At 43.4% G+C, this 27,997-nt stretch overlaps 2 protein-coding genes and 1 pseudogene across 12 annotated transcripts in view; 1 reads left to right on the forward strand and 2 right to left on the reverse strand.

Moving 5' to 3' along the window:
- Window positions 1-2,636, forward strand: part of Spats2l (spermatogenesis associated serine rich 2 like) — a 179,999-nt gene extending 177,363 nt beyond the window's left edge. For 7 of the 8 annotated variants that reach the window (XM_029481286.2, XM_029481241.2, XM_021157675.2 and 4 more), the window contains one exon: window positions 287-2,636. In XM_029481286.2, the coding sequence (XP_029337146.1) occupies window positions 287-682 (396 nt within the window). In that variant the 3' untranslated portion in view covers window positions 683-2,636. The remainder of the gene's footprint in view (window positions 1-286) is intronic. The other variant, XM_085837471.1, reaches the window with a different exon arrangement.
- Window positions 2,637-9,386: 6,750 nt separating this feature from the next.
- Window positions 9,387-24,487, reverse strand: Kctd18 (potassium channel tetramerization domain containing 18). 4 transcript variants are annotated; one of them, XM_085837494.1, is made up of 8 exons: window positions 24,267-24,487; window positions 22,198-22,478; window positions 21,705-21,931; window positions 19,511-19,722; window positions 17,247-17,440; window positions 16,053-16,147; window positions 13,298-13,400; window positions 9,387-10,952 (listed from the first exon to the last, which is right to left on the reverse strand). In XM_085837494.1, exons 3-8 carry the CDS (start codon window positions 21,895-21,897, stop codon window positions 10,460-10,462), a joined length of 1,290 nt encoding a protein of 429 aa, XP_085693620.1. In that variant the 5' UTR covers window positions 21,898-21,931; window positions 22,198-22,478; window positions 24,267-24,487; the 3' UTR covers window positions 9,387-10,459. The 4 variants fall into 4 exon arrangements, with proteins under 4 accessions (XP_085693620.1, XP_021017093.1, XP_085693621.1 ...); XM_021161434.3 differs by lacking the exon at window positions 22,198-22,478; XM_085837495.1 differs by lacking the exons at window positions 22,198-22,478; window positions 24,267-24,487 and adding an exon at window positions 23,853-24,255.
- A 1,451-nt stretch (window positions 24,488-25,938) lies between these two features.
- Window positions 25,939-26,338, reverse strand: LOC147006041 (large ribosomal subunit protein eL8 pseudogene; annotated as a pseudogene).
- Between the last annotated feature and the right edge of the window lie 1,659 nt (window positions 26,339-27,997).

A 27,997-nucleotide genomic window follows, 5' to 3' on the forward strand; every position in this document is an offset into this window, starting at 1 on the left:
TCTTCTTCTTCTTCTTCTTCTTCTCTTCCTCCTCCTCTTCTTCCTCCTCTACCATCCCCTCCTCTTCTTCCCCCTCTTCCTTTTCTCTTTGAAGATAAGTACTTTTATTTCAGCTCCATTTACAAGGCTCTGGTTCTAGATCAAGAATTATGTCAACTTGACCTATTTGTATGTTGTCTATCTCTACTGTAATTTGAAAACCTATGATATAGGGGACAGATTTTCCTGATGCCTACTAGTGTCTTCTACAGTTTGTTGACTTCAGACACTTACCTCCTCTTTTCAGCAGAATGGACCTTCCAGCCAAAGACGAAGATTTAATCCACAGTATCACAACAGGCTAAATGGTCCAGCCAAGTCACAGGGTGGTGGTAATGAAGCAGATCCCATGGCGAAGAGCAACAGCCGCCATGAACACAGAAGACAGCCACATAATGGTTTCCGTCCCAAAAACAAAGGTGGTGCCAAAAACCAAGAGGCCCCCTTGGGGACAAAGGCCCCAGAGGCCCCCCCACATTCTGAAAAAGCCCGTCGAAGGCAGCATGCTGCAGACAACTTAGAGGCCAGGCCTTTCCGGGGTAATGTCAGTAGGGTTTCACAGTGCAATCTTTGTCCCTCTAGAATAGAAGTTTCCACAGAGGCCACGGTCCTCTCAGTCCCCACTGTGACGTTGGTGGCCTGAGCTGGGAAAGAAGAGAGCAGGTTTTGCCTGGCTGTGGTTCCCTGCCCAAGGTGCTGACCTAATCGCTGCCAAAAGAGAGTCAATCAGAATATCCAAGTCCTGTATGTGTGTGTCATCCTCTCGCGATCATTTTTACTAATCCTAATACTCTGCTCTAGCTTGCTTCAGAACTCCCGTGGCTTTGCTTGATCTGTTGTTGCTTCTCCTCATCAAGACTTTGCATCATGTTAGCCAGCCAGTATTTACTCATTGTTAGGAAAATTGAGCTGTGGCTGAAGACCAGAGGCTCAGTTAGCAACCTCTGTTGTAGCTGTGCTGTCAACCCATTGGTTGTCTTTAGAGAGTTAATGTTGAAACAAGGAATTCTTGGTCAGACAAACGTGATCGGCTGAAGACACATGTGCTTTTGTAGAATTTAACATCTGGTGTTTTTCTGAAATATATATAAATATATATAAACATATATTGCTTTATTTGAAACAAATTAAAATATGCTGCATTTGACACCTGGCTTGCTCTTTTTATCGATGCCTACCTTGTTGAATGTTTTCTGTAGCACCTTTGAGAAAAAGTTAGAGATCAGAAGTTCGGTGCAAAGCTCTGTTTCCCTTGAAATAAAAACTGAAGAAATAATGATACTCCCTCAGTTACCATAGGGATAGGTGCTACATACCCCAATCATCTCAAATGCCATGTGGTAGTTGGAAACCTTGGACATAACAAAATTTACCTCAGCCTAGCTTACACAATAGATTATGAGTTCATTAGCCAGAGTCCAGTTTTCCCGATCATGATTTCCGCTCCCTTCTCTTAATTCTGAATTCTGTCCTCCATATTCTGACACTATATTCAGCATGATAATAATGACTAAGCCCCTGAGCTCTCTCACTGGCTTCTGTGTGGGACACCGGTCTTGTCAGAAGTCACAGCAAAACTCTGGCATGAAGTTACTTGTTATAGACCTGACTGAAGATCGTCCATGGAGTGAATGAGTCAGTAGCACACACTAGTTAACGAATATGTTAGTTCGAATACCCATAGTCCACCTGTGACCCTGAAGCAGGGCCTCCCCAGAAGCACTGCTTATGTAGAGAAGACTACTGCATCAGGAAGGGAGAGTGGGCATAGAGTACCCCCAAACCACAGGCCCTCGGCTCCCCTGTCTTTTGACTGTCAGGCATGCTTTGCTGATTGCTTTCATGTGCAAATGCACCCTTTCAACTCCATGTTGAGATTTTTTTTCTGACAACCCAGGTTCCCTGGTTCTTGTCCTCCACCCAGCCGAGCCTGCTAGCCACACAGGCATCTGTTTCTTCTTGTGCCAAGTACAGGCGAATGTTTGCTCTCTCCAGGGCTTTCCGAGGTCGCTGAGTGTACCCAGAGATTTAACAGGAATTCCAAATGTCAAGTCGCATTCCAGGAAGGAAGGAAGAGAAACCCATCCAAATAAGAAAAGATGAATTCTTGGGACCATAGTCTCTGTTTACCCTGTCTGAGACTCTGAATTTATATCTTACAAATCAGAAGGATTTTTTTTTTTTTTTACACAAGTTCTATGTAGCAAGATTCTGCTCAACCCCTGAAAAAATGGCAGTTGGAATGTGGCAGCTGTAAAGGCAGAGGCAGATAATTCTTACAAAATGAAAGAAAATGGCTGGGCCAGGTGAAAAATGTGCCTGCTTCGTCAGAGTTCGATCCAGCCACTCCTGTCTTCTCCCACACCCTCAGGATACCCTGGAGTTAAGAAAACTCAGACACATTCCCAAGAACATAGCAAACACTCCCAGGTCACTGGAAAGAAGCAAAAGAATGATAAAAAGTATTCAGATCTGATCACATTGTTTCCTAGACTTTAGCCTTAGACTCTGGCATGTGATCATTTTCGAATTTGCATTTTAAAATGGTAATTAGATACTTTAGGTCTTTGAAATAAATACTCTGTCACATTTCTTCACCTCTGTAGAACCGTTTGTTTAATCCTAAGGATCTGAGTCGTATTCTAATGTCTTTCACTGTATGAATGTATGCATGCGTGTGTGCACATGTTCAGATGCATATGTGTAAATGGAAACCAGAGAACAAGCTGTGTTACTGTTTATCCTTGGGGATGTCCACCTTGGTTTTGTTCTGTTTTTCTTCTTTAAGATAGAGTCTCTTGCTGGTCTGAGGCTCCTAGGCTCGCTTGTCTCGCTAGCTAGTGCATCCCAGGGACCCACTGTGGCTGCCTCCCCAGCCCTGGGATTACCAGTGCGCGCCAGCTCTTTATGCAAGTTATCGGTATCAAAGTCAGGTCTTCATGCATGAATGGCAAACACTTTACCTACTGAGTGATCCTCAGGCCCAATTTTATTATTCTCAATAAAAGAGTGGTAAACCCCCTTTAAAAGTCCCAGAGCTATGAATACTACTTATGTCTCTACTTAAGATACAGAAGTCAGAGGGATAGACAATTCTTAGACATTTCTTTGACAGAGGTCAGAACCGTTGAATACTAGTAATGCATGCATAACTTCAGAACTCACCCATATTACACCACATAGATCTGCAGTCAAGACTCTGGAATCCAAACCCCAGTGAGTTCCCAGTTACATTCCAAATTTACACTTCACTGGAGAATCTGCACGCTCCCACTCAGCAGCCATGAGGACGTCCCCTGCACGCAGTAAGAAACTGACCCTCAGGAGACGCTCAGTTTCAGGGAAGAAACTAGTAACACTAGTCTGAAAATCTCAGTCTTTACAGACAGGTTCTGTTCATCTCAGAAACAGGAGTTCTAATTACACAGTCAGGTTAATGGGAAAAGTTACCAGCTACAAGTTTTTGTTAAAGTGATGGACTTGAGAATTCTATTTTTTCTATAAGCCTAGATTTGAACCTCAATCTTGATTTAATCATGACAAACAGACACGGCATTGTGTCCACCACCACCACCACCACCTTTTACAGGATGCCTGCTTTGCAGGCTGCCTAGGGTGCCCTCGTGTGTCTAGCAAGAGAAATGTTTTTGTTTTTCAACAGACATTCTAGTGACAGCACATAAAATAAAATACCCATCCAGAGTAAAACCTAAAATCTATGACTAGGAAGGCCATGATTCCAAATGACCCCAGGACAGAAAGATACTGACACAAAAAAAGAGCTAGCCAGATGCTCGACCATCTCTCAGTGGTCGCTCACCAACTGACCAACAGAGTTGATTTTTCCTGAAAGTATTGAGCATTTTATTTGTTCTAATGTTTGAAGGATTGGTAAGTCCCAGGGTTATTTAGCTAAGAATGTGAAGCACAACTTTAATAACTTACAAGTTACTTTAATAACTTACCCTAACTTATAGGGTTTTTTTTTCTTTATCCTCTTGCTTTTCATACCAAGTCTTTACAAGTCCTCAGAAATACGTTTGTGTATTTATAGTTTCTGAGGCTCAGTCCCCATCCACAAAGGCTCATTGCTGCAGCTCCCTGGGCAGAGCCGTGGGGTGCGAATCGAGTTACTCTACAAATGCACAGCACTGCTCCCAGCTTCTCTCAGCACGCAAGCTTCCTGCATGTTCTCTTAGCATCATTTCCAGAAGCCCCTTTATCTAAGGACTGTCTCTTCCCATAGCCTAGAAGTCCAGTGCTACCACCAGGTTCATATTTTATAGGAGAAATCGCCACACTCAGATCCCATAAAACAAAATTCTAAAGAAAATTTTATTTATGTGGGGAAAAGTGTGTAGTAAATTTCTACACACACACAACTCAGAACCATGACTGTGGCAATGACCAAAGAACCAAAAAAAAAAAAAAAAAAAAAAAAAAAAATTCTTGTCAAACATAAGATAAACCATCCTATTTGAAACCTGAGATACTCAACTTTGAATTAGATTTATGACGTACTGGAGCCCCACTAGCCTGTATCCTTAAACACGTCTCTGTTTCTCCTACACGCAGCCCTAAAAGTCTACAAATCAGTCAGGTCTCTTGTAGCAACTGCACCGTGTCTTGGTATCCATTTTCTGTGTTAGTTGCTTCTCAGTTACTAAAGCAGCAATTTAAGAGAAGGATTTATTCCAGCTCATGATTTGAGGGCACAGACCGTCATGGCGGGGGGCAGCACAGTGGGGGCCAGCATGGCGGAGTGGCAGCTCGAAGCTGCTACACTTAGGAAGCAGTGATGAGTGCTGGGGCAGGCACTATACCTTAGTCTTTATGAAGTAAATGCTTGATCAGAAAATAGTGTTCCTAAGAGCAGGCATGGCATGGTGGCACATACCTGCAATCGTCCTAGCACTGGGGAGGTGAAGGCACGAGGACCTGGAGTCCAAAGTCACCCTAGCTACCTATCAAGTTTGAGACCAGCTTAGGCTACATGAGAGAGACCCTTTTCTTCAATTCTTTGTTGGTTTCCTCCCTCTTAGTTCCACTCCTGCCTGCAATTGCCAGCTCCAATGTTCTTCTACTTGTCCGTACCCCCTAAGGAGAAGAGGCAGATATGTGCTCAGGTTGAGACACCCAGAAATCACAATTGTTCTCAGCAGGGGGGAAAGCAGCCCCTGCCACCTGCAGAAGGCCTGGGGGCGGGGAGGAGTCTGAGGACATTTCTGATGGCTGACCAGGTGCCACCACCAACCCTCCAGTGCAAGTAGAATGACCAAGCGCTTATCTGATCCAAAATGTCAACAATGCCACTGTGCTAGATCTATCAGTGCTGTGTGCTGTGTGTCTCCCAAAATCACGAGTTCCCAAATGCAACCGTATTGAGATACAAGGAATAAGGAGAAACATTTAGTTTACAGGGACTCCATGCATGAGTGGACTAATGTCAATACAAAAGGTCTACAGGCTTTCTTTCAATTCAGTCCTGTTTTCTCATGCCCTCTTGTCCCTTTGCTTCCAACATGTGATGGAGCAGAAAAAGGCCTATGCTATGTGCAGGCTTCGTAATCTTAGACTTCCCAGCTTCTAGAACTATAAGAAGTCTTCTTAGAAACACAGAAAAAGAAAGAGGATAAATAGTAAGGATTGAAAAAGAGACCACCCACCAGACGGGAGACCACCCAGAAACCTGGATGCCACGGGGTGCCCTTTATTCAAGTTGGCTACATTCTCTACTGGCTCCAATTCACTTGTCTGTGGACCAGCAACCATGGTCTAAACGTGTGATTTCTGATGTCCTTAAGCTGTCTGTGTTGTTCACACTCAAACTGAGCTCCCAAGTCTTACAAATGAAGAAGTTGGGTGGCAAGTTCCTGAAAGATCTGGAATTGAGCTCGAATTGTCAAAAGTTTTAAGAAACCTTGACAGAAAGAAGTGATTTTTGCCTTTTTCCAATTTGATCAAGTATTGTCTCTTCCTCACCCCCTCCCCACAAACCCTTTGCTTTTGAAACACGTTTCTTTTCTAAGCTCAACCTTCCCTCCAACCCCCGAATTCATACCTGGAGCTCAGCAGAATTTTACTAAAATAATGAAGGCTTTAGGGTAGAAGTCAGCATAAAGTCTTAAAAAAGCGAACCTTATAAAATGAAAATCTGTTAAACAAACAAATAGCCAGAACCTTGACTGGCAGTTTCTGTAAAATTCTATTTGTCTTAGCTACAGCCAACATCAGAAACCATCTATCTAGCAAATATAAAATGTGTATGGGTCGTCTATAGCAACACACATACAGAGAAAAGAAGAATTGGCTTCTCTGTAACAATGGAAACCATGCGTATTTCATGAGGCTGACAGGAGTGTATGTGACAATGGCTCCTTCGAGGCTGCCCCACCAACCACCTTCTGTGAATGTGTAATCCTGTAAACAGCAGGAAACCAATTTTTCCCGTTAGCTATTCATGATGTTCCTTTTCTTGGCTGTACTACAGACTTGAAGTCCTGGGCACTAATGCATCCTCAACAATGCATCACTCACCCACTGACTAGGGAAATGGCAACTTGTTGACAGTTTTCAAGGGATCGTTTTCACAGAAGGGATGGGAAGGTATTCAGAATAATTAAAAAGGTCTTAGTGAACTTACAGTACACATGTGTACCTCATTTGCTAGAGTGGGAGCTCCATCCCTCATCACATTCACATTTCTTGGTTAGCATTTAAACATCAGACCAAGTGTGTACAAGCCTGTACAGATGTGCACCACCACCCTTCATAAGGTGACCTCCCGGTCATGTTAGCATCCTTCCTTTTATGGAAAAACTTACTACCACGGGCCTTCCCACATATTCAAAATGCTACATCAAAGTTTCCTATGAACAATTTCTCACATAATGGTAAATACGTCTGCAAGCCAATCCCTTCTTTAGAAATAAAGGCATAAATGGGATAACTGCACCACATTTAATCCCACGCACAGGGCCAATGGCTAAACATCAATGTACCTGGATGCATGGTGGAGAGAACACAGGCACACAGGCAAAGACGACGTGGTTCCATTGCTTATTTCCTCTCAAAGGTTAGGAAGCACGGGCCCTGCCCACTCTATGTATCTCTGAATTACTGTGCATGACTTAACAAGTGCTATCACTAGGCCAGTGATTACTAATGGCGACTGATCCGCACAGTCTTTATTCTCCGGATAGCAGAAACCCTGCAGGGTCAGGAACCATCAGCTCCTGCACCCCTGAAGATCATAAGTGTTCTAGTCCGTGGCTGAGGGCTGCCTCCATCGGAGAAGAAATATACTGCAGGCCTCCTGTGGTCTCAGGAGACAAAAACAGTACAATGCTTAGTGCAGTCCTACTAAAGAGCTTTCCCCTCTTAAGCGATTTCCACAGCTTTACCCTCGTTTCTTCCCTCTCGCCTGCTCTCTGACATGCCATTATGCAGCAGTCAGACACCGGGGCTCAGATGGCAGAACGTGAGCACTACTGTACAGCATGTTCTCCAACCTCAGTTTTTTGATCCTTAAGAACTAGAAAAGACCTCCTTATGATGCTGTTCTAAAACTAAAAAGCAGTACATAAAACATGTGGAAATACTGGAATATATGGCCATACAACCAAAATAAATCTATTAGCAGGTCCCCTCTACCAGACGGCAACTCTTCATTCCCCAGCTAACATGATCTGATTAGGACAGATTAGCTTTCAATCAAGATCGCCTGTTGTTACGGCTCTGAGGGGGAAGGTATCCTGGCAGCCAGGAGCCAAGAAATACCACAAAGTCACCCCACAACAAATTTCTTGAGAAGGAAAAGCCCCGGAGGGTGGCTGCTTCTGCTCGGGTAAGCAGCAGCAGCAAACTGAGCATTAGACAGGGTTTCTATGTTTCTTACCGGGCAATGCTTTCCAACGCAGAGATTTCCAGGACGGGGACTGGTGGGTTTTCAAGTCCTGAACCTGGGCTTTTCATATTCTGTAGGGTGAGTTTGGCTGCCTATGTCTGGAGGGACTGGGTCCAGAGCCTGGCAGTTGGAGGTCCTCGGGAACAGGGTCCGGCCACTTGCACACCTTGAGGTGACGGGCACATTTTTTCTTCTGATGACCAATTCCCAAATATCCTTCTCAATGTAAAATTACTATCTCCTGACGCGGACACAAGCACTACTTTTCAAACTATTTGTGCAGCTTCCCTTTTTGCTTTTATCCCCCCTTCTTTCTATTCAGGAAACATATGACTTCTGGCAAGTTACACTCTTGTTGTAGTCTCAGATAAGAGTGTTTTTAGAGCTGGGCGGTGGTGGCCCACGCCTTTAATCCCAGCACTTGGGAGGCAGAGGCAGGCGGATTTCTGAGTTCAAGGCCAGCCTGGTCTACAGAGTGAGTTCCAGGACAGCCAGAGAAACCCTGTCTCGAAAAACAAAACCAAAAAACCGCAAATTTTTTAAACTTTTTTTCCCACACAAAAGGCAAAAACAACACCCAAGGAACTGAACTCAAGTAACACCCTAACACCTGAGCATTCTAAACTTGGTCCTAACTGCTCATATCCACAACCAAACATCTACCACCTACCCCCGCCTTTCCACCCACAACCAGCTCCAGACGCATTCTTACATTTCCTTACATTTCAAACAGCATGTGAGGGCACCCACACCCCCTGAGGAAGTCAAGAACAGCTGGTAGATGTTGGTTTTCTCCTTCCACCACGTGAGTTTAGAGACAGCCATCAGGCTTGGCGGTGGCAAGCATCTTAACCATCGCTCCAGCCTCTTGAATGCATTCTCCAGCACTCCATCCAAACGTATTCTTACAAAAGGTTCAATGTGCTGCATGCAGCAAGTTCCTTTAAGTTACTTGATGTAATAGAAAGGAGGCTAGTGATAGAATTACCCGTGCTGAGTGTTCGTTCAGAAGTTCCCTTTTCTGACCATCATGTACAAAACATGCATTTCATGTGTATCAGTGAATTTTTCTTATATGGCTTAACAATTTAAAATATCCTAACAATTTAAAATATCCTAGACCAAGTAATACATGTAATGTCCAAAATGGTAGGCCCAAGAATTCACTTTGTCTTTAATTTTCAGGTTGTTTGAGGTCTCTATAGTAGCACTGCTCTGACTAAATGGTTGATGAATTCCAGGATGTCATTATGAATCTTCAATTAGAAACCTTTCTGCACAGTTAAACCACCTTCTGAGAGAGATACCAGTAGATAGTTATTCAAAGTTGATTTTATCATTTCATGAATCAGCAAGACAAGACAGTAATTTTGGAAACAGAAATAGAAACCCTACATAAATTAGGGTATAAATCAAAGTTAAATAAGTAGTCACAGAAAAGTCACATTTTTGTGGGAATGTTTTATTTAAAAAGAAGCATCATGAGTATGCCCGCCTCACTTTCTCAAAGCAATGCAGTGCACTGGCCAGCCTCTGAGTAAGGAACCCTGCTCTATGAGCTGCTTCTACAAACACGGACGCACAGGGCTCATGGGAAGTTGAACTGCACAGTGTAATTACCAAACATAATATGTAAGAGAAAGCACACATAACTCAATGGTCATGAAAAAATAGATTAATCAAAAGATTTTGTTTAAAAATATTAAATTCAAGTTATATGGAAATTGTATGCATGAAGCATAGTGTGTAATCAGAAGGACTCAATGGTCACTTCTAAACCAACTAACAAGTTAAAAAGTTAAACTTGTTTAACTTCTCCTTTTCAAAGTACTTCAAAACGTCACCAAAGTAAACTCCCATATTTTAACTGTTCCAAAAACCGTCCTACAGCTCCTACCACATGCATTCCCCCTTGTGGTGCACAAAAAAGACACAGCTGCTAACAGAACAAAGTAAAGAGCCAACCTGGAAAATAAAATGGCCCAATCACATGAGATCGCCATCTGAGCTTTCACTGTTTTCCTTCCCTTTCCCCCATCACTTCTTTTCATGTTGTCTTTGGAAAAGAAGCAACTAGGGGCAGCTGGTGGGGTCACACTTGAGACCTCTTCTGCCGGCTGCCACACTGTGGCCAGCACAGATACCCTCTCCATCTGACAGAAACCTAGGCCCAGACCTCACTCCTACCTTTGGACTGTAGGAGTAACACTGAAGACTCTAATACTACTGTAAAAAGGGGAGACTTCTTACTGCTTGGTTGCCTTGGTATCAGTTAACTATTTAAATAAAGCTTAAAAATAAAAACCAGAAATCAAACTGCACAGAGACAACCTCAAGAAAATGCAAAGTAAATAGTAACCCTAACCACAAAGTCTCCCTCCTCTCCTCCCATCCAGAGCATTCACTTTTCCTGTCGTAATCCTCAACATCCACGTTTAGCTCTTCCCTCTCAAGAACACTGTCAGCATCAGCATGCGGGAAGCTGTGGGACAAACAGGCCGTTCCAAGCCCACTTTACCCATCAGGCTGGTCTTTCCTGGTCTCAGTCTTCACACCCAAACTGCTGGAAGCTTCTAGAGAGGGCAGCTGGGGGAAGCAGGCCTGGCCCCCTGCTGAGGGGGTGGGCAGGGAAGGCCCCCCACGCAGTGGAGTCCTCCTCAGCTTGATCACTCGAGGGGGTGGAGACTTCTTTTCACAGAGGAGCACCTTGGCTGGAGGTGGGTGTGTGGCTTGGTTTTCAGAGCTCTGGGCATCAGGGGAAGCAGGAGCTTGTCCAGACGCCCCTGTGGCCACAGAGCACTGGGCTGCCTTTCCACAGCTGCCTCTGTGAGAGCGGTTTGCAGTAGCCTGAGAGGAGATCTGGGCAGCATTGGCAGGTGACACCCTCACTGAAGCAGAGTTCTTGACTTTAATTTGGGTACTTGTAGAAGGGCCCAAAAATCTGACTGGCTTAGGACCAGTCTTACAGTTCACACCTTCATCCTCTTCCCCGAGGGCTATCAGCCGCCTGGAAACACAAAAGCATTCTTTTCAGCACTTATACTTTTGGTAGCCAATAAAAACAGTCTCCGAAGTTCACATTCAGGCTTAACAAAAAGAAGCAATGTTTATGGTTAGCATTACAGATAGCAGCTCAACTCATTCCCCACCATGGTCAACTGCAATTTAGCAAGTTTACTAAAGACTGTTTCTGCTGCTTTAAAAACTATCTGAAAACCACACATAATTCAACAAGTAAGAGTCTGGAGTGCTGAGTAAGACTTAGACTACCTATCACTCTGCTCGCAAGAGTTCTGCAGGATGCACAGGATAATCAAGAAGACTCAGTGGCTTTCCAAGAACCGCAGAAAGGGCGTTCACAGACAAATAAATGTTACTCTCCAGCTCCTGAGCTTTGAAACCCATGCCTACAAAGAGAAAGGCTTTGCAAGCCTCAGGAAAGTCAGTGTGCCTATTTACTGCTGCAGCTCTATCTGCTAGTTGCTGTCATCCTGACAGCCAGTAGAATCTGCATGCTATCAGATACATTTAGGGAAGACAGCTATTAACAGTCAAGCCCATCCTAGAAATAGGTATTTTTAAATTTGAAAAGTACTGAACAAATTACTCAGCCTCCTGAACTGAGCTTACCATTCATTATAAACAGCCTAAAGGCAAAAACTTGCCCAAACTGACCTTCATACTGTGAGAGTCCTGCCTGCCCCACCCTGCTCTCCACCTAGTTCCTGCCAGGACACTCCTGAGCCAACAGGGGCTGTTTGTTCACCTGTGGTACACATCTTCTCCACAGTGCTGGCTGCCAGAAGCAGCGCAGCACAGTCAACACTTTTCCTTAGGAACAGAATCATAGTCTAGCTTCACAGAGCCTTCCACACATAGCAAAGAATGCCAATATAAAATACACACCACTTTAAAACGTTAGTGATCATAATTACACATCACTTTCCTTATCTTGTCTATGCATCAAGATACTGCTTCCTAAAATTCCAGAGAAAAGACCATTGACAAATAGGAGGTCACCATCAGCCACGCCTTCTGCTGTTTCCTGTCAGTGTCTTCACTGGACTCTACACCAAGATCTCTCTACCCTGGTATAACTACCATTTCAGTAAAATATTCTTTGGGAGAAAGCTGCCAGCAGGATGAATGCCAGTATCCCTGGCTTCTACCTACAGGATACCAGAAGCATCTCCCTCTCTGTAGACCACAACCCAAAAGCTCAGACATTGCTAAAGATCTCAGGAAAGGGAGTTATTAAAAAAAAAAAAAATCCTTCACAGTTGAAAACCATTGTTCTAGACTCAACATTTGCTGATGGTCCAAACGACAAAATAAATTAATACAATAATATATACAGTAGTAACACAATTAATGCCTTCTAAGAAATAAAATGTTGGGCTGTAGAGATGGTTCAGCTGTTAAGAGCACTGACTGCTCTTCCAGAGGTCCTGAGTTCAATTCCCAGCAACCACATGGTGGCTCACAACCATCTGTAATGAAGTCTGGTGCCTTCTTCTGGTGTGTCTGAAGACAGCTACAGTGTACTCATATAAATTAAATAAATATTAAAAAGAGTTTAAAACGAGAGCAAAAACAGCTAAAAAATAAAATGTTTTGCAAAGAGATCTTCACTAAAAACTGAATCAACTTTGCTTCCTTGAGGAATCCAGAGGACAAAGATAGGAGAGCAGCCTGTAGCTGCAATTGTAATCAAATCCCTGAACAAGTGTATGAGAAACAAAACACCCAATGCTGGGGATAAATTGAGACATTAAAAAAGAAATACAGAGCTGGAGAAATAGCTAAGACCGGTGCAGTGTACTCAGATAAATAAAAAATAAATAAGTCTTAAATAAAAAAATAAAAATTAAAGAAAAAGAAATACAATCTTACAGCACGTAAAACACAGCTATAGACACAGCTAAAGAGTGAATATAATACTAATAATTTCATGGAACTCAAGAAAACATTACCAAATAGAGATTCTACTTGTGACAATGGAAAAGAAAAAAGCATTTCAGAGTAGGCCATAGGAAATGCCCAGTAGAAGGCCTAAATACATTTTTTTAAATACCTGCCAACAAAGACTGAAATTTGACTTCTGGGGAGAAACATGCCCACCATGCATCCATCCCCACTCTCACAGCCACATTCTCCTAAGGAAAACAGAATTCACATCCAGGAAGATCACAGCACCCTAATTTTCTCATAGTGTTGGTATCCTTTTATTTATTGAGAGTGATACTTTTATGTTAATGTAGAATATTCATGTAGGTGATGAAGTAAGCTGAGCATATTCACTTCCCGTTATGATGGTGACAGATTTTAAAACAAAATGTAATCATAGCTAACCTCTTTCGAATTGGGGCCATATGACGCAGGCTTCCATGTAAAGGCCGTTCTTCCAAAGTCCAACACTCTATCAGCTCATGAGGCACACGCCAGTAGCTTACCCCTTGAAGATAAAAAGATAATTAAGAGAGGCATAGGTAAGCAGGCACTCCGTCATCTAAGACTGGCCAGAAGTTGTCTGTAGCTTGCTCCTCTCAGGTGATGAGCAGAGGTGTGCACAACAGAACCAGGACGTACTTCCTAGTGGCTCCGGGACAGCAGAGTGACAGACAGCTCGTGAGCTGGGTCCAACAAGAGCTGGCTTAGAACCAGGGCATGCTCAAGTAACAGAATGTATGATGGTTAAAGGCACAGGCTCTGCCCCTGCATGTGAATCTCACTCTGTCACTCACTGATGTGACGTTGGCAAAGTTACCCTCTTATCCTAAAGTTTCATTTCCTCAGTGAAATGCTAATCATCATAGTATGTACCCTGCAAGAGTGCTGTGATCAATACATACATTAATAAGCATGAACTGCTTAGAACAGGTTAGGTACTCGGAAGGTTTTCCGGGCTTTGCAGACAGTTGCAGTATTGGGAAAAGTATAAAGGACGTTACGGTGGTGGTTACACCAGTGCTCTGTCTGCTGCACTGCGCTACTATGACCATCAAATTGGGGGTACCTGTGAAGCACCCTGCAAACCACTGTTGCCAGACATGGTTCAGTAGTTAACAGCATTTGATGACCTTAAGGGAACTACAGCAAGTTCCCAGCCCCCATGTCAGGAAGCTCACAAAGGCCTGAACTCTAACTCCAGGGGAACCTGACAACCCGTTCTGGCCTCTGCAAGTACATGCATACATATAGGCACACACACAAATAAAAATGTTTTTAACAAAATCTTTAAAACAAGAATAATCTGATCTAATAATCAAGCCAGGATTTTAGCAAAATTCATTCTGTAATTTAAATCTGATACACTTTGATTCAAAGTTTAAGAATGTATCCTTATGAGCCTCAAAGGCATTGTAGTAGTGAAAGAAATTGAACATAGAAGATCACATATTTTACAATCCAATTTATATGAAATATTCAGGACAAGTAGACATTGAGACAGAAGGAATACTGTGCAAGAGAACATGGAGGAGGAGAGACTGTGGGTTCCCTCTGAGATGATGAAAACATGTTGGAACTAGACAGCTGGTGGTTGCTAACCAAGGCATATGCAACAATGCCACTAATACATGCACATTTTAAACCAGTTCCTTCTACATCATCTGACTTCATTCCAATCAAAAACACGTAAAATTATACACAGACATACAAAAAATACTAAAAGAATAATCTTCAATAAAAATTGTTGGGCTCTTTACAATAACAGCTTTTAAGTCCCCACAATGAGATCAGTATCTTTTTTAATCATTAAAATTCTAGAAAACATGACTACCTTAGTAAAGTGGCATATAAAATGTATACATAACATATATCCAATACTCAAGAACTCAATGAATGCCATTAAGGCCAACACTCTGGAACTATTTGACTATGATTTCCAAACCTATATATATTCTACTACAGAAGTATCCCTAAACCTGATTCATTAAGTTCATCTGATTTTTCAGATTAAATTTATGATAAAATTTACATAAAACTTAATTTTTAAGAGATACAGTTCAATGAGGTTGGACAAATAAATAATCATCAGTTGTGCCTAAAAGTTTCCTCATACCACTTCCCAGCCACCAGTTTCCTTTCTAAGCCTAGTTTTGTCTTCTCCAGAATGTCATATACATGAATCACAGAATATTCATACTTGTATCCAGTTTCCTTAATGTGCTATAGCAAGATTTGCCCATATTGTTGAACGTGTGTGTGTGCATGAGCATACATGTGAACATGCATGCATGCTTTACTGCCTAGTGGGTACTCCACTGCAGCTTGCTTTCCCTCTGGATTCTGAAACAGCTCACTGCTCCACAGAGCCAGGTCACCATGGTAAGTCACCACACCCAACTAATACTAGTCTTTTTTTTTTTTTTTTCATTTGTATTCTTTCTTATAAACATTTACTTTATTCTGTGTGTGGGGGGGGGGGCATAGACATGGTACAGTCTATGCTGGAGATCAGAGGACAAGGTGCACAAGTCAGCTCTCTCTTTCCACCATGTGGATTCTGGGATTAGCCTTGGGTCGTCTGGCTTGGGGAAAGCACCTTTACCTGCTGAGCCATCTCACCAGCCTCCTTCTCTTACACCTTCTCAGTGTAGAAGCACACACTTAAAACAGTGCCAGTTACACAGTAGATCTAAATAAACTCACATATATATTAAGTATATATAGCTAAGAACCATACTTGAAGTCACTTAGTTATAAATAAATAAAAATACATAGCAACTCATGCATGGGTATAAAGATTTGAAAGCTTCAATATCACCTTATGGTGACAGACAAGTGACACACTGAAAAGTATCCTTCTAGGAAGAGAGGGGAACAGATGAAAGGGAGGGACAAACCAGGGATGCAGAGAAAGCACTTTGTATTATAATGGAAAGTGGGATGGGGACTGACTGCATGGTGAGGCAAGCCTGTAATCCCAGTACTTAAGAGGCAGAAGCAGGAGGACTGCTCCAAGTCCCAGGCCAGCTACACTAGGCTACACAGCAAGCTCCAGGCCAGCCCGAGCTACAGCAGAAAACCTTTGTCTCAAAAACTAGAAGAAAAGAGAGAGAAAGAGAAAGGTCCACCTGTGTCCCATGAAACGTTCACACCGTACCTTTTCCTTCCCAAGCATCAAAGGCATCCATCATTTTCTTCAACTCGGCTACTGAGTAATAGCTCCAAATGTACTGAACGTTGTTCCCCGCCTCTCTAGAAACATTGCAAAAATGTAATGAAAATGCACGCCCTACGTATGAATGTGTCTGTGTATCCAGCTAACACACACTCAGTAACTACTTGATGACCAAGGGGAGACGTATCTAAGCTCCAGCTGTTCCTCTGTGCCCTCAGCCCAGGTGCTCATAAATCACACCAGACTCTAACATCAATCTCATCTCCGTTTAATGGTACTACTTCTCAATTCCACAATATGGAAATACAGCAATATATTTTTAAAACACTTTAGAAAGCATTTCTGTATAACTGGGCATAGAGACACATAACTTTAGTTCCAGCACTGGAGAGGCAAAGACTGGTAGATCTGAGGTCTAGGCCACCCAGAGCTATATAGTAAGAATTTGTCTCAAAAAAAACAAACAAAAACTAACAAAATAAAACCAGCGAATTGCAGTTAGGAAAGATCCAACTCTGATGACATTTTCCTAGCATCATGCCAAGTGCTGGGATGGCTTATATAGATTACTGCCTATAAAGATTCCAGAAACAACAATAATCCCAGCCACCTGAAAACCAAGTATGTGACCCACTTCAATATCCCACAGAATACACAGAAGATAGAAACTGTGTTAAGTGACCTGACCAGTACAAGTAAGTTTACATGGACATCATAATAGGACAAGCTTTAAGAATTTAACACACTCACATCATAGAAGCCTAAATTTGAAAGGGGCCAGGAACAAGGCACAGACTGGCCTCCTGGGCCACTCCGTGGGCTGATGACCCTAGGCTAGTGCACTTGCCCCACACTGTGGTCCAGGGGAGACAGGAAGCAGGAGGCTCTTCTTTCTCTTAGCTCTATAAAGGCCTACGATGGCACTTGAGGCTCAAAGCACTGAGAGCCACTGTTCTTGATCCTGCAAAAGGCCCAGGACTGACATCTCTGTGCAAAGGTCTTAAATCTCACCCAGCCTGAAGCAGCCATGCCACAGCTCTGAGGGCTCTGTCCACTGGGCCACACCCACAGCGTCTTGTAGTTCAGCATAGTATTTCATTCAATAGCAACTCTTAAAATTGTTAAACAATACCAAGCCTCTCTTTAGTATTTGTTCACGTTTCATTCTGAACCTACCTTTTGAAAATGCTTTTACTATGAATCCTTCCTCCCAGCTGCTTATCAATGGCATCTGTCCCGTCAGTTTTTGTAGCATAGACACCAATAATTCTACTCTCACAGCTTGCACCAGATGTGTTAAGATAGTGGAGAACCCAAACTGTTGGTTTATTGCAAACTAAGCCATAGGAATCACAGAAGTCTGTTAAAGCCTAAAGCAAACACATATATAAACTTAGATTTAATTACAAAATAAAAGCTAAATGAGCTAAATTACTTTCATGTAAAGCTAAAATGTAGCTGGTCACAAAGAGAAATAAAAATGTTATGAATTTTAACTTAGGGTATAAACATAAATGTAATAAGTTAATTGGAAGGAGGGATTTTTTTTCCCTTTACCACACCAAAAAAAAAAAAAAAAAAAATCAAAGCAACAACAAAAAACCTCCATAACTCTTTATTTAGAGACTACTTTTCCAAACAGAATTGCTCTTTTATCTCTTTTTTGACTCGCCATCACCACTTTTAATTTTACAATATTTTCTCAAACTTCTCACTTAAGCCCCATAGCTGGTCCTTATTTTTCACTCCAAACTCCAACAATGACTTAATCAAATGAACTTGTTCTTCTATACTGCAAGGTTGCTATGGTGAGGTCCAACACAGTGTCTGAACACATCTGGCATTTACACACTTACGTCATCCACTCACTATCTGCTGAGCACTCTTGGGTCCTGCAGATGTGACAGTGAATATGAGAGACAGTCCAAACACTCTGGGTTCACACCTAATGTAGAAGACAGACCCTGAGCTATCAGCACACCACGTAGTAAGCCCAGCTGTGCCAGCACAGGGGGCACAGAACAAGGAGCTCCTCCCAGGACTGTGGCGCAGCCGTTCCCTGGAAATGGCACTGCTGCTCTACGTGCCTGCAGGACAAGCATCTTTGCTTTGTCCACTGTCGGAGCCTCAGTGCCTGGGAGAGCAGGTGATGTGAAGAAGATACTGCTGCTTTATATACTCAGTAATGAAACCAGGGTCCTCACATGTCTGGCGCTAAATAACTCCTCTATTATCTTTAGCATTATGTGTACACCTATGGGAATTCCTCATTATACTACAAACTGTCCTAGGGCAAGAACTAGACTCCATTTCTTGGTGCTCCACACTGTCCCTTTACAAAGCCATACATGCCACAGAACGTGACATTTATGAAATAAACGTTATTTATAAAATAATGGATGATGGCTGTTGGGATAAATGCAGGCATACTTTGCTCTTTTTAAAATATAAACCAGGAGACAAAGGCTAAGAGCTAGGATCAGAAGATGATGCTAACGGCTCTGATCTCCCGGCAAGACTTTTGAGCCCCATTCTGCTGTTTGGTAAGTAGCATTATGAAGACTATCACTTGGCAATTAAATATACGAAACATCAGTAGCAGAATCCATACACTCATGCAAATCCCTAAAAGGGATTTTTCTGCTGCACTCCTAATAACCAACCATCCATCAGTTTGCTTCCTGAACTGACATCCAATTCTAAAGCTCCAATCAGTTCGTATCAATTTTCAGGACCAACATCTGCCTAGATAAATAATTTCCGTCTGTGCTAAATAGCAACAAATACAATACCCATTAATAAGGCATAAATAAAAATGCTTTTCAAGTCATGTGAAGATCTTTAAAGTGTGATATAAAATAGAAACATCTGCTGATCTTGAAGTGAGCTCAGCATATCTTAGCACGCCACACTGCCATATTCACTAAGTTAGGTAAGATTTTACCACTTAGCCTAAAACATACAAACAGTCTTAGTGAATGGTACCATTATACCCTCATTAACAATAGTATTTCTCTAATTTAAAAAGAACTTCAGAAGCCAAGTATATTAGTGTGTGCCTTTAATCCCAGCACTCAGGAGGCAGAGGCACGTGGATCACTGTGAGTTCAAGGCCAATCTGGACTGCATAGCCAGCCCCAAGCCACCCAGAGCTATATAGTAAGACCTTTTCTCAAAACAGAAACAACTTCAGAAGAATAGTTCTATTAAATAGAATCAAAAAGTGTTACATTTTCAGGGAGACACATAAATTTAATAAAGCTTTTTGCCTAGAATTAATTTTGGCCTTTCAGAATGACCAGGAGTAATTAAGAAACACGTTCAAAACTGATTACAGACTACCTTGCACTTTATATATGGGACATCACAAACTATGCACAGTAACATATTGCTTTGTACATAATAAATATGTATTTTGAAACTTGAGAAAATGCCAAGACCTTTTTAAGTTCTATATTTGACCTTAAAGAATATGTCTCCATCTCATTGGCCAAGTGGTCAGACAAGCTGTACGGGTAAGGGATGCCGAAGTAGTCAGCCTCCTCCTGCAGGGCAGCTCGTGTCTGCTCATCCGAGGGGGTGTGAACCTCCCCGTGGAGGTAGTCCAAAATGTATTTGAATAGATGTCCATCACGGTTAATAATGCACGCCCCTAGAAAACAGTTCCAAAACAGTTGTGCAGATTCATATGATGATCAATAAGAAGTCAAAGCAGAACCAATTCCCTTTACAGTCATGGGTTTTTTTTCTCACAAGAAAATTAACATTTAGTGTGAAATTGGGTCCAAGTCAGTCAAATGAAGCTAACCTTCTCCTGCTTCACTGCCACAGCAAAGATGGTGAATGACTTCCCTCAGCTTGGAAGTACAGAATGTTCTAAAAACTAAATTATTTGGAGGAAACACCTGTATTTCTAGAACACTGAATAATTCTGAATACAAGCATACACGTGTCTGATTGTACAGGTATACTATATGCACAGGAAGCAGGCTAAGGGGGCAAGTGAGACCGAAACCAAACCCATACTTTGCTCCATGTACCCTACCACAGAACCAGACCTTCCTGGATAAACAGGTTTCTTCTCTAACTTACACAAAGAAACTATATGAGTTAGTGGGGAGAGGGGGTCTCTACATTCTCAGCCCCGCATATAAAGTGTATTCCAAGACCCACTTGGCTGTTCTGATGCCATCATTATCATCCTAATACAGCCAACTGCAAAGCTCAGGCTTACCTCAGCACAGCTGGACCAGGACAGGCATGTGTGGCTCCATAGTAAAGAGAGTGTGTACTTGTCCATATGTCAACTGTTTCAATGTCAGCGACAACACATGCCGGGGATTTCTAGTGCTAGGTGTGTACTACATTTGAAAGCACTGGGTTAGTCCCTTTGGAGTGTGAGAGTCTACATTTTAAAGAAGGAAGGCATGCTGTGAGGAGTGGTAACACACAGCCACAGGTCCCAGCACTCCCGAGGTGAAGGCAGGAGGATTGCTATGAGTGGGGAAGCCAGCCTGAGCAGCTCTAGGAGGTCCTATCTCCAAAATAAATAGTTTAAAACTGTGTTTAAGAACAAGAAATGCTTTGGTAGCATTGCATATGATTAAAGACTTTTCTTAAGACAACTTAGCAGAATTATAAAGAAAAAACCTTGGCATGATGGTAATTAAGGAATTCAATCCCTCCCCCAACACCTTTTATTTTTTTGCAGTGATGGACACTGATCCATCCATCCATATCTATCTCTCCCTCTCCCCCAACCCCCACTCTCTCCCAGACTTCCCTGCAACTGCAGTTTCTGCCAAGTAGCTGGCAAGCTCTCAGCACAGCCATCAGGTATTCTCTGCTTCCAACCACCAACTGCAGGCAAGGCAGTTTTCGAAGACCCCACCCATGCCCAGGACACCTCCATCCCTCCCCTGTAACACACGGTCCACTGTTCTGGGGCTCAGACAGTGGACAAAAAATATAGAGCTGTCTGGCATCCTTTTGTGCTGATGAAGATTCACTGCAGGTTCTGTGACTCCCACAGTACTCGAAAGAAAGAGACCACCCAGAGCCCTATCCTTTATGATGTAGTCCTCTGAATGACCCACAACATGAACTTGCCATTTTTCTACCAAACACATCAGCTCACACAGAACTGTATAGCTAGGCCAAGCCCTGAGGACAGCACTGGCGCTGCTACAATGGCTGCTTCACCAGCTATGAGGAGAGTTGCTTCTCAGGGAATACTTGTTCTTCCCTGAGGAGCACACAGAGAAGCTAACATGGAATCTGCCTCGACACCATCATCCACATCGCCGACACCATCATCCACATCGTCGACACCATCATCCATATCGCCGCATGGAAGCAGCTACTTTCAAACTACAGCTGAAGTCGGGAGTTAGGCCATGGCGGGCCTTTTGTACTGTCTCACGTCTCTGTCAACTTTTAGGAACAGCACCACAAATTTTAAAACTGGCATTTAACTTCTCTATGTAGTTAATGAATCTCCATACAGCCATAATGAGCTAAGTAATTAGCAGGCTAATATAATACATTCCAACACAATTAATAAAATCAAAAGGAATTTGAAATAGACTCCCACTTTAATGAGCATTCACTCAGGCTCAGACTTTAGACATTTACCAGATTCATCTGTTTTTAGAGGGAAACGACCACTAAACATAGATGCCAGCATAGAATCCTTAAAGCGGCACAAAGACTCTCGCCGGGCTGTGTAGATGCAGCCACCCACGTTCAGCCGAAGGATATCTAGCACTTCTTCTGCTTCATGGCCTGCCATTGCTCCCTTCGATGCCTCAAGTTCTGCCTTAAGCATTCAGAAACTTTGAAACAGTAGCAGTCCCAGACCTCTGTAAAAACAAAGGACAAATACCTTGTTTTAAACAAATGGGCAGGCTAATATATTTCAATACAGTTACACAGACTCTATTTCACGTGGTATAAAAGGCATCTGAGATATGCTGAGTTGGGAAAATCTGTGCCTGGGGTTTTATAAATAGACAGTAATATAAAACATAGCTGACAAAGTGACTATTTAAAGAATTATACAAGATAATGCACAGGCAGGCCCAGGTAAAGCAAAGGCAAGACAAGCTTATGATTTTTTGGCACTCACGTGTTTTTAACAAGTCTGAAGGAACCATCTAGACTGCAGAAATCAGTGTGTAACACAGGAGCCAAAAGGTTTTACCACTTATAATCTTTGGCTTCTTGGATACATCGTTTATAATCACTTTCTTGTTTCCTTATCCATAAAATGGAGGCAGCAATGATCCGAAGAGCTCCAGAGAAGTAATGAAGGTAACACACACAAATCATGTGGCACAGTAAATGACAGGCCATGTATGATCATACAAAATTTCCCTTAAGGTATACACTGGGGAACTTGAAATAAAACTTTGGAGATTAAAGAAACAAAGAGCAGAAAGTAAGGATAACTGGAATCATTAAGTTGTAGTTAGCTATATAATTAAGTATATATCATTAACTGAGATCAGAATTCTATTTATGCCAAGGGCTAGAGAGATGGCCAAGTGGTTAAGAAAACATGGCTATTTCTGCAAAAGGCTGAGGCTCAATTCTCAGTACCACGTGCCTTACAACGATGGTCTATGACTCCAGTGATCTGATACCCTCTTCCAGTCTCTAGGGGCACTGCCCATCTACAGCACACAGAATCAAGGCAGGCAAAACACCCATGTACACAAAAAACAAATAAAATATCCAAAACTGAATTCTATTTCTACAGACTGCTCTAGATCCTTAGGTGACACCCTGTCTGTCATCCAGCTCCTTCGCTCTAAAACGGACAAGGTTGTGGGGACGGTTTAAACATTTCTCCAGAACTCTCTATGGAATCTGAAATGGGCTAAAAGACTAAGTTTAAGATCCTCACCCTTGAAAATCTGCAGCTTCTACACTTTCATAGTAAGTCTTAAAATGGCTGCTAAACTCAACTGTATCCATGCCAACTCAGTGTTACTAATTGATCAACTAAAATCCTTCCCTACAGACACCAACTTCACCATATGCCATTATGAATCTGAGAAAAGGACAATAGACAGAATTCATTAGGAACCCAACAAGGTCCAGGCCTCCAAAATCACTTATGGGTGTGACCTCCTGCTGCCTTAAAGTCCTGGAAGTAGCATTCTAATCAATCGTGAGGCAGAGCAACCAACTGGTTCACACCGTTCACAGTAACCTGCTCTCTAGAATTCTCTCATGTTCGTACATAAAGCTTCATCTCTTGCAAGATCTTTCTGTGCGGAATTGGTATCCCTGCACAACAAACTCTCATACAGACCTTACACCATGTGTTTAATATCTATTTTTTTCTTTTTTTTTTTAATTTTTATTTTGTCCATAAGCCCAATAAAAGCAAAGGCACTGTCATTCTTGGTAATCTCCATTTACTGAATGCTTATTGTGTATCTGACACTGTGAAGAAACATTACCTAATTCATAGAAAAATTTTATCAGACAAATTTTACTGTCACAGAACACTAAGGGGCAAAAACTTCACTGATGTGTGCCGGTGTCTACACAGACTTGCCTGATAATAAGCAATGGAGCCCGTCACAATCCAGGGCAGCCAGGTGAACCAGAAGGGCCAGCTTCGGGTTCTCATGGATGCTCCCATAGACCATCCCTTTAACACAACTTCCACCTCTAGGGCTCCTGATTTAGGCCCTTCACTGACTATCAGCTGCCATTTGGGGACCGCAACCCAAGACCAGGCCCTGTGATGGCACTCCACGATGCACCCACTGAGGCCTCAGTTGTGCGAAGGCAGGGTTCCCGCACGATCATCTGCACCAAACCGTCGAGGATGTCTGCTGAAAAGGCAGACTCCCGGCCACATCAGGGTCTGATTCACAAAGTCTGAGAAGTGGGGACGGGCGCCGACTCCACTTTTGAGAAACACAGCTCATGGGGCTCACGCCCCTTCGCCACGGCTGGACAAAACCGGGAAGGATGGGGTTCACCAGGCCCCGCCGAGGTCTTCCTGGGCCAGCGGACCCCAATTCGGTCTACACCGAAGCCTGGTACCCAAGGCGCCCGTTTCATCAGAGAGGCCGGCCGGAGCCTCCCTCGGGATGCCCCGCAAGGCTTCGGTGCCCGCCACCCACCGGAAGCCCGGTTCCTCCACACCGGCGGGCGGAGCGGCGACTGCTTACTGACCTGCGTCCGCCAGTCCCTGGGCGCAGCCGCCCCACGCCGCGGGGCCCGGACGCGGAAGTAAGCCGTCGCCTACTCCTACTCGGATGCTCCGCGACTGGTAGAGCGGAGCAACCCGCGGCGCCCCCGTGCGGTCCCAACGTGCAGTGCGCCAAAAGGGAGGCCTCGCCCTGGACCCGCCCCGCCCACGGGACGGCGGTGGCCACGCCCCAAGAACATTCCTGAATTTTCCCGCGAGTCTAGGCCCCCCTGGTGGAACAGGATGTTTTCCAGCCCCAGGGAGAAGCTACTCCATTAACATATTAGAACTTGGATCTATCCATTTGCATAGTTTGTGGCGTGCAAAGCTTTTTCACAAGGCACACTTTATAACTGTAAAAGGTGGTGGTTGGTTTCCAAAAATATTTGTTATTAAATCTTTGGAAATTTCATACATCAGAATTAAGATGGTAGTTTTATTCTTGTTACAGGAAGGAAAACCGAGGAGGGAGGACAAACCTCCATTCAACATTCTTGCACATCTGGCATTGTATTAAGTCGCTTGTAGAACTATTTAATTTCTTCTTAATAAAACCCCCATAACACTTAAATCTTCCAACTGCATAGGGCTAGGTATTTCAAGATGAGTGAAACAGTCCTGTTTTCCGGGCACTTCGCTCCTTACTAGATTCTAAACTCCTCTTTTACAGGTCTTAGGAAAGAAGCCAGCCAGAAGTATGGCAGCCTGCCCTTCAGCTAAGAAGTCTTGGGAGTCAGGGAAGGTTTGTTCAACCTGCCGTGATTTCTCACAGGATAGAGACCAGGCTCTGAGAATGGAGCACTGGTCAAGACAGTGTCAATAGTTTACATTTTAGTATTTTTAATCACTGTAACCAAAAGACCTGACACAAACAACTTTATTTTGGCCCTGAGTTTCAAAGGTATCAGTTCCTAACAGCAGGGAGCATAGAGTCCCAACCCATGGGATGATGCCAGCCAATTCAAAGTAGTATTTCCCTAACAGTAATCCTCTCTCCAAATGTCCACATAGACACATGTAGGCATTTGCCTCACCAATCTTATCTGGGGAAAAAAAATTCTGCATTTTAAGGGTAGCTGATCGATCAACTCTCCTAGTGTGGTGTGAAAATATACATAGACAATGAAAGAAACTGAATTGAGCAGTACTGTAGTTCAGCTATGGGCAGTGAAATTAAATTTTCTTATTGCATGAGTCAGGAAATATTCTTCAAAATGAGATTTTTTTGTAACATTAAAATATGTAGTATGTATTCTTAGATCATGGACTGTAGAAAGCCAGTGGCTGCCTCCTCGTTCTCCTCTTTGGGGCAGGGGTGGGAGTCAAAACAGACACCAATCAAAATAGTTACAGAGGATAATGGCTACCTCAGAGTAGAGGCAGGGCAACATTGAGTTGAAATGAATGAAGCTTGAATGGAGTCCTCACTGGTTGGTAGTACTTCACTCCAAGAGCTAAAAACGTGATGTGCTCACTTTCTGAAGAGACTCAATAATAATATTTTAGGGAAGAAAAGAACTTGGAAATTGGTAGAAAGAAAAGAAGCTAGTGTACCTGAGGCTGGGGTAGGCACTGGGATATAGGGAAAGGAGGGAAAGACAAGCTGAACAGTTAGTTAGGAGCCAGGTTTTTTAAATCTTTTTTTTTTAATTTTGTAATTATATTTAGGTACAGAAAATTTAGTGTACATTTAACCCAATTTAGTGGCGAGTTCTTTAGCCTTTGCTTTTTCCAACTTGGCAATGCGAGCCACAGACTTAGGATCCAGGACGTTGCCTCCCCAGTGGCGACGGATCTCGTCATATCTGTCATTATAATTGGTCCTAATAGCTTCCACCAGCTTAGCCAGAGCACCCTTGTCTTCCGAGTTAACCTGTGTGAAGGCAACAGTGGTACATGCCTTTCTGTGGACCAGGTGCCCCAGCCTGGCCTTTCCCTTGATGATGCAGTAGGGCACCCCCATCTTTTGACACAGGGCAGGTAGGAAAACCACCAGCTCAATGGGGTCTACGTCATGGGCAATCACCACCAGCTGAGCCGAGCCTTCTTGTTCTCCACCAAGGTGGTGACTGTATTGACTTCTGCTCGGAGGACAGGCGGTCTCTTAGTTGGGGTGTCACCTTTGCCGGCAGCTTTCTTCTCAGCACTGGCCAGTAGCCTTTGCTTCTTCTCTTGCTTTGTCTCTGGCCTGTAATTATGGGCAGGCTTAAGCAGCTGAGTAGCTTCTGCCTGTCCAGCGCCTGGGTGAACTGGTTAATGGCAGGAGGGACTTTGAGCCGCTTGTAGAGGATGGCTCTTTGCCGCTGCAGCCTGATGTAGCGGGGCCATTTGACGAAGCGCGTTAAATCTCTTTGGGCTGGATGTCCTGTCCAATGCTGAAGTTCTTGGGCCTCTTCTCGAACAGAGGGTTGACCACCTTCTTGGCCTCCTGCTTCTTGACGACGGCAGGGGCCGGGGCCACCTTCTTCCCCTTGGCCTTCTTCCCTTTGGGCATCTTGCTCAGCTGCTGGAGAGAGCTAAAATCTTTTTTTATGAATGAGGGCTTTGCTATGTCAGCTGGGCTAGCCTGGCGCTCACTGTCCTCCTGCTGAGTGGTGGAATTACATCTGAACCAGCTGAGGCTCTTGTCTTAGTTTAAGCATAACAGGAAACCATTCTGGGCTGAAGCAAGGAAGTAATATGGTGTGTGTGTGTGTGTGTGTGTGTGTGTGTCTGTCTGTCTGTCTGTCTGTCTGTCTATAGACTGAGATGAGAATTTACGGGAAAGGTATACTATTGAAGCGATTAACTGTTGTAATAATCTAGAGAAGAGTAATAGCTTCTATCTGACCTGTGATGGCTACAGAGAAAAGTAGATGGATCCTTGCTTGCCTTCCTTCCTTCTTTCTTTCCTTATTTATTTATTTATTTATTTATTAGTGTTTTTTTCCCTTTTTTTGGGGGGGGGGGGCAGGGTTTCTCTATATAGCCCTAGCTGTCCTGGAACTCACTTTGTAAACCAGGCTGGGCCTCAAATTTAGAAATCTGCCTGCCCCTGCCTCCCTAGTGCTGGGATTAAAGGCGTGCACCACCACCATCCAACCGGCCGGATCCATGCATTTAATACACTTAGAAAACAAAATGACATGAAGTCGACTAGTGAATCACCCAGGATGTTTTTAGTTCAGGTCCTTGAACAAGCATCAGACAACAGGATGAGATTAGGTAGGCAAGACACTCACTGAGGACACGCCTGTGAGGGAATGATAGCAAGGCATGGAGGAGGACCTGAGAGAGATTAAACTGAATGCAACCTCAATCCCAATGAGACCAGGAAAGGAAGGCTAGGAAAGGCTGTGTTTTTGGTGCAGTTCTTAGAAATCGTCAAGCTGGGTGTGATGACTCACACATAGAAACACAGACTTGGGGGACACAGGGAAAGGTGATAATCATAAACGTTTAAGTCAGCCCAAACTACACTGAGTTACAGGCCAAGATGGGCTATGCTGTAAAACCAAACAAGAAAGTTTCAACAGACCTGTGAAAGTCTCCAAAGGAGTGTGTCTTAGTGTCTCTGCTCCTTTCAATTGCTGGGGGTTGGAGGGGGCAGTCTGGAGGAAGTACTATAGCATTGAGCACAGGTAAGGATTTCAGAGCACAGCGGCTGGGCTGGAGCACTCAAGAAGGCTCCCAGCATCTGGAGACTGGTATGCTGCAGATTCATGACTGCCACATA

The sequence above is a fragment of the Mus caroli genome, unplaced genomic scaffold (assembly GCF_978045245.1).
Source record: "Mus caroli unplaced genomic scaffold, Mus_caroli_1 scaffold_1, whole genome shotgun sequence".
In the NCBI taxonomy this organism is placed as follows: domain Eukaryota; kingdom Metazoa; phylum Chordata; class Mammalia; order Rodentia; family Muridae; genus Mus; species Mus caroli.

Coding starts and splice junctions, on each gene's coding strand:
- Kctd18 (XM_021161434.3), bottom strand. CDS start 21,897: ATGCTTAAGGCAGAACTTGAGGCATCGAAGGGAGCAATGGCAGGCCAT. Junction 17,441..19,510: donor CAAATATAGAACTTAAAAAG/GTCTTGGCATTT, acceptor TGTTTGCTTTAG/GCTTTAACAGACTTCTGTGA. Junction 10,953..13,297: donor ATGGCCCCAATTCGAAAGAG/GTTAGCTATGAT, acceptor TTGTGTTTCCAG/GCGGCTGATAGCCCTCGGGG.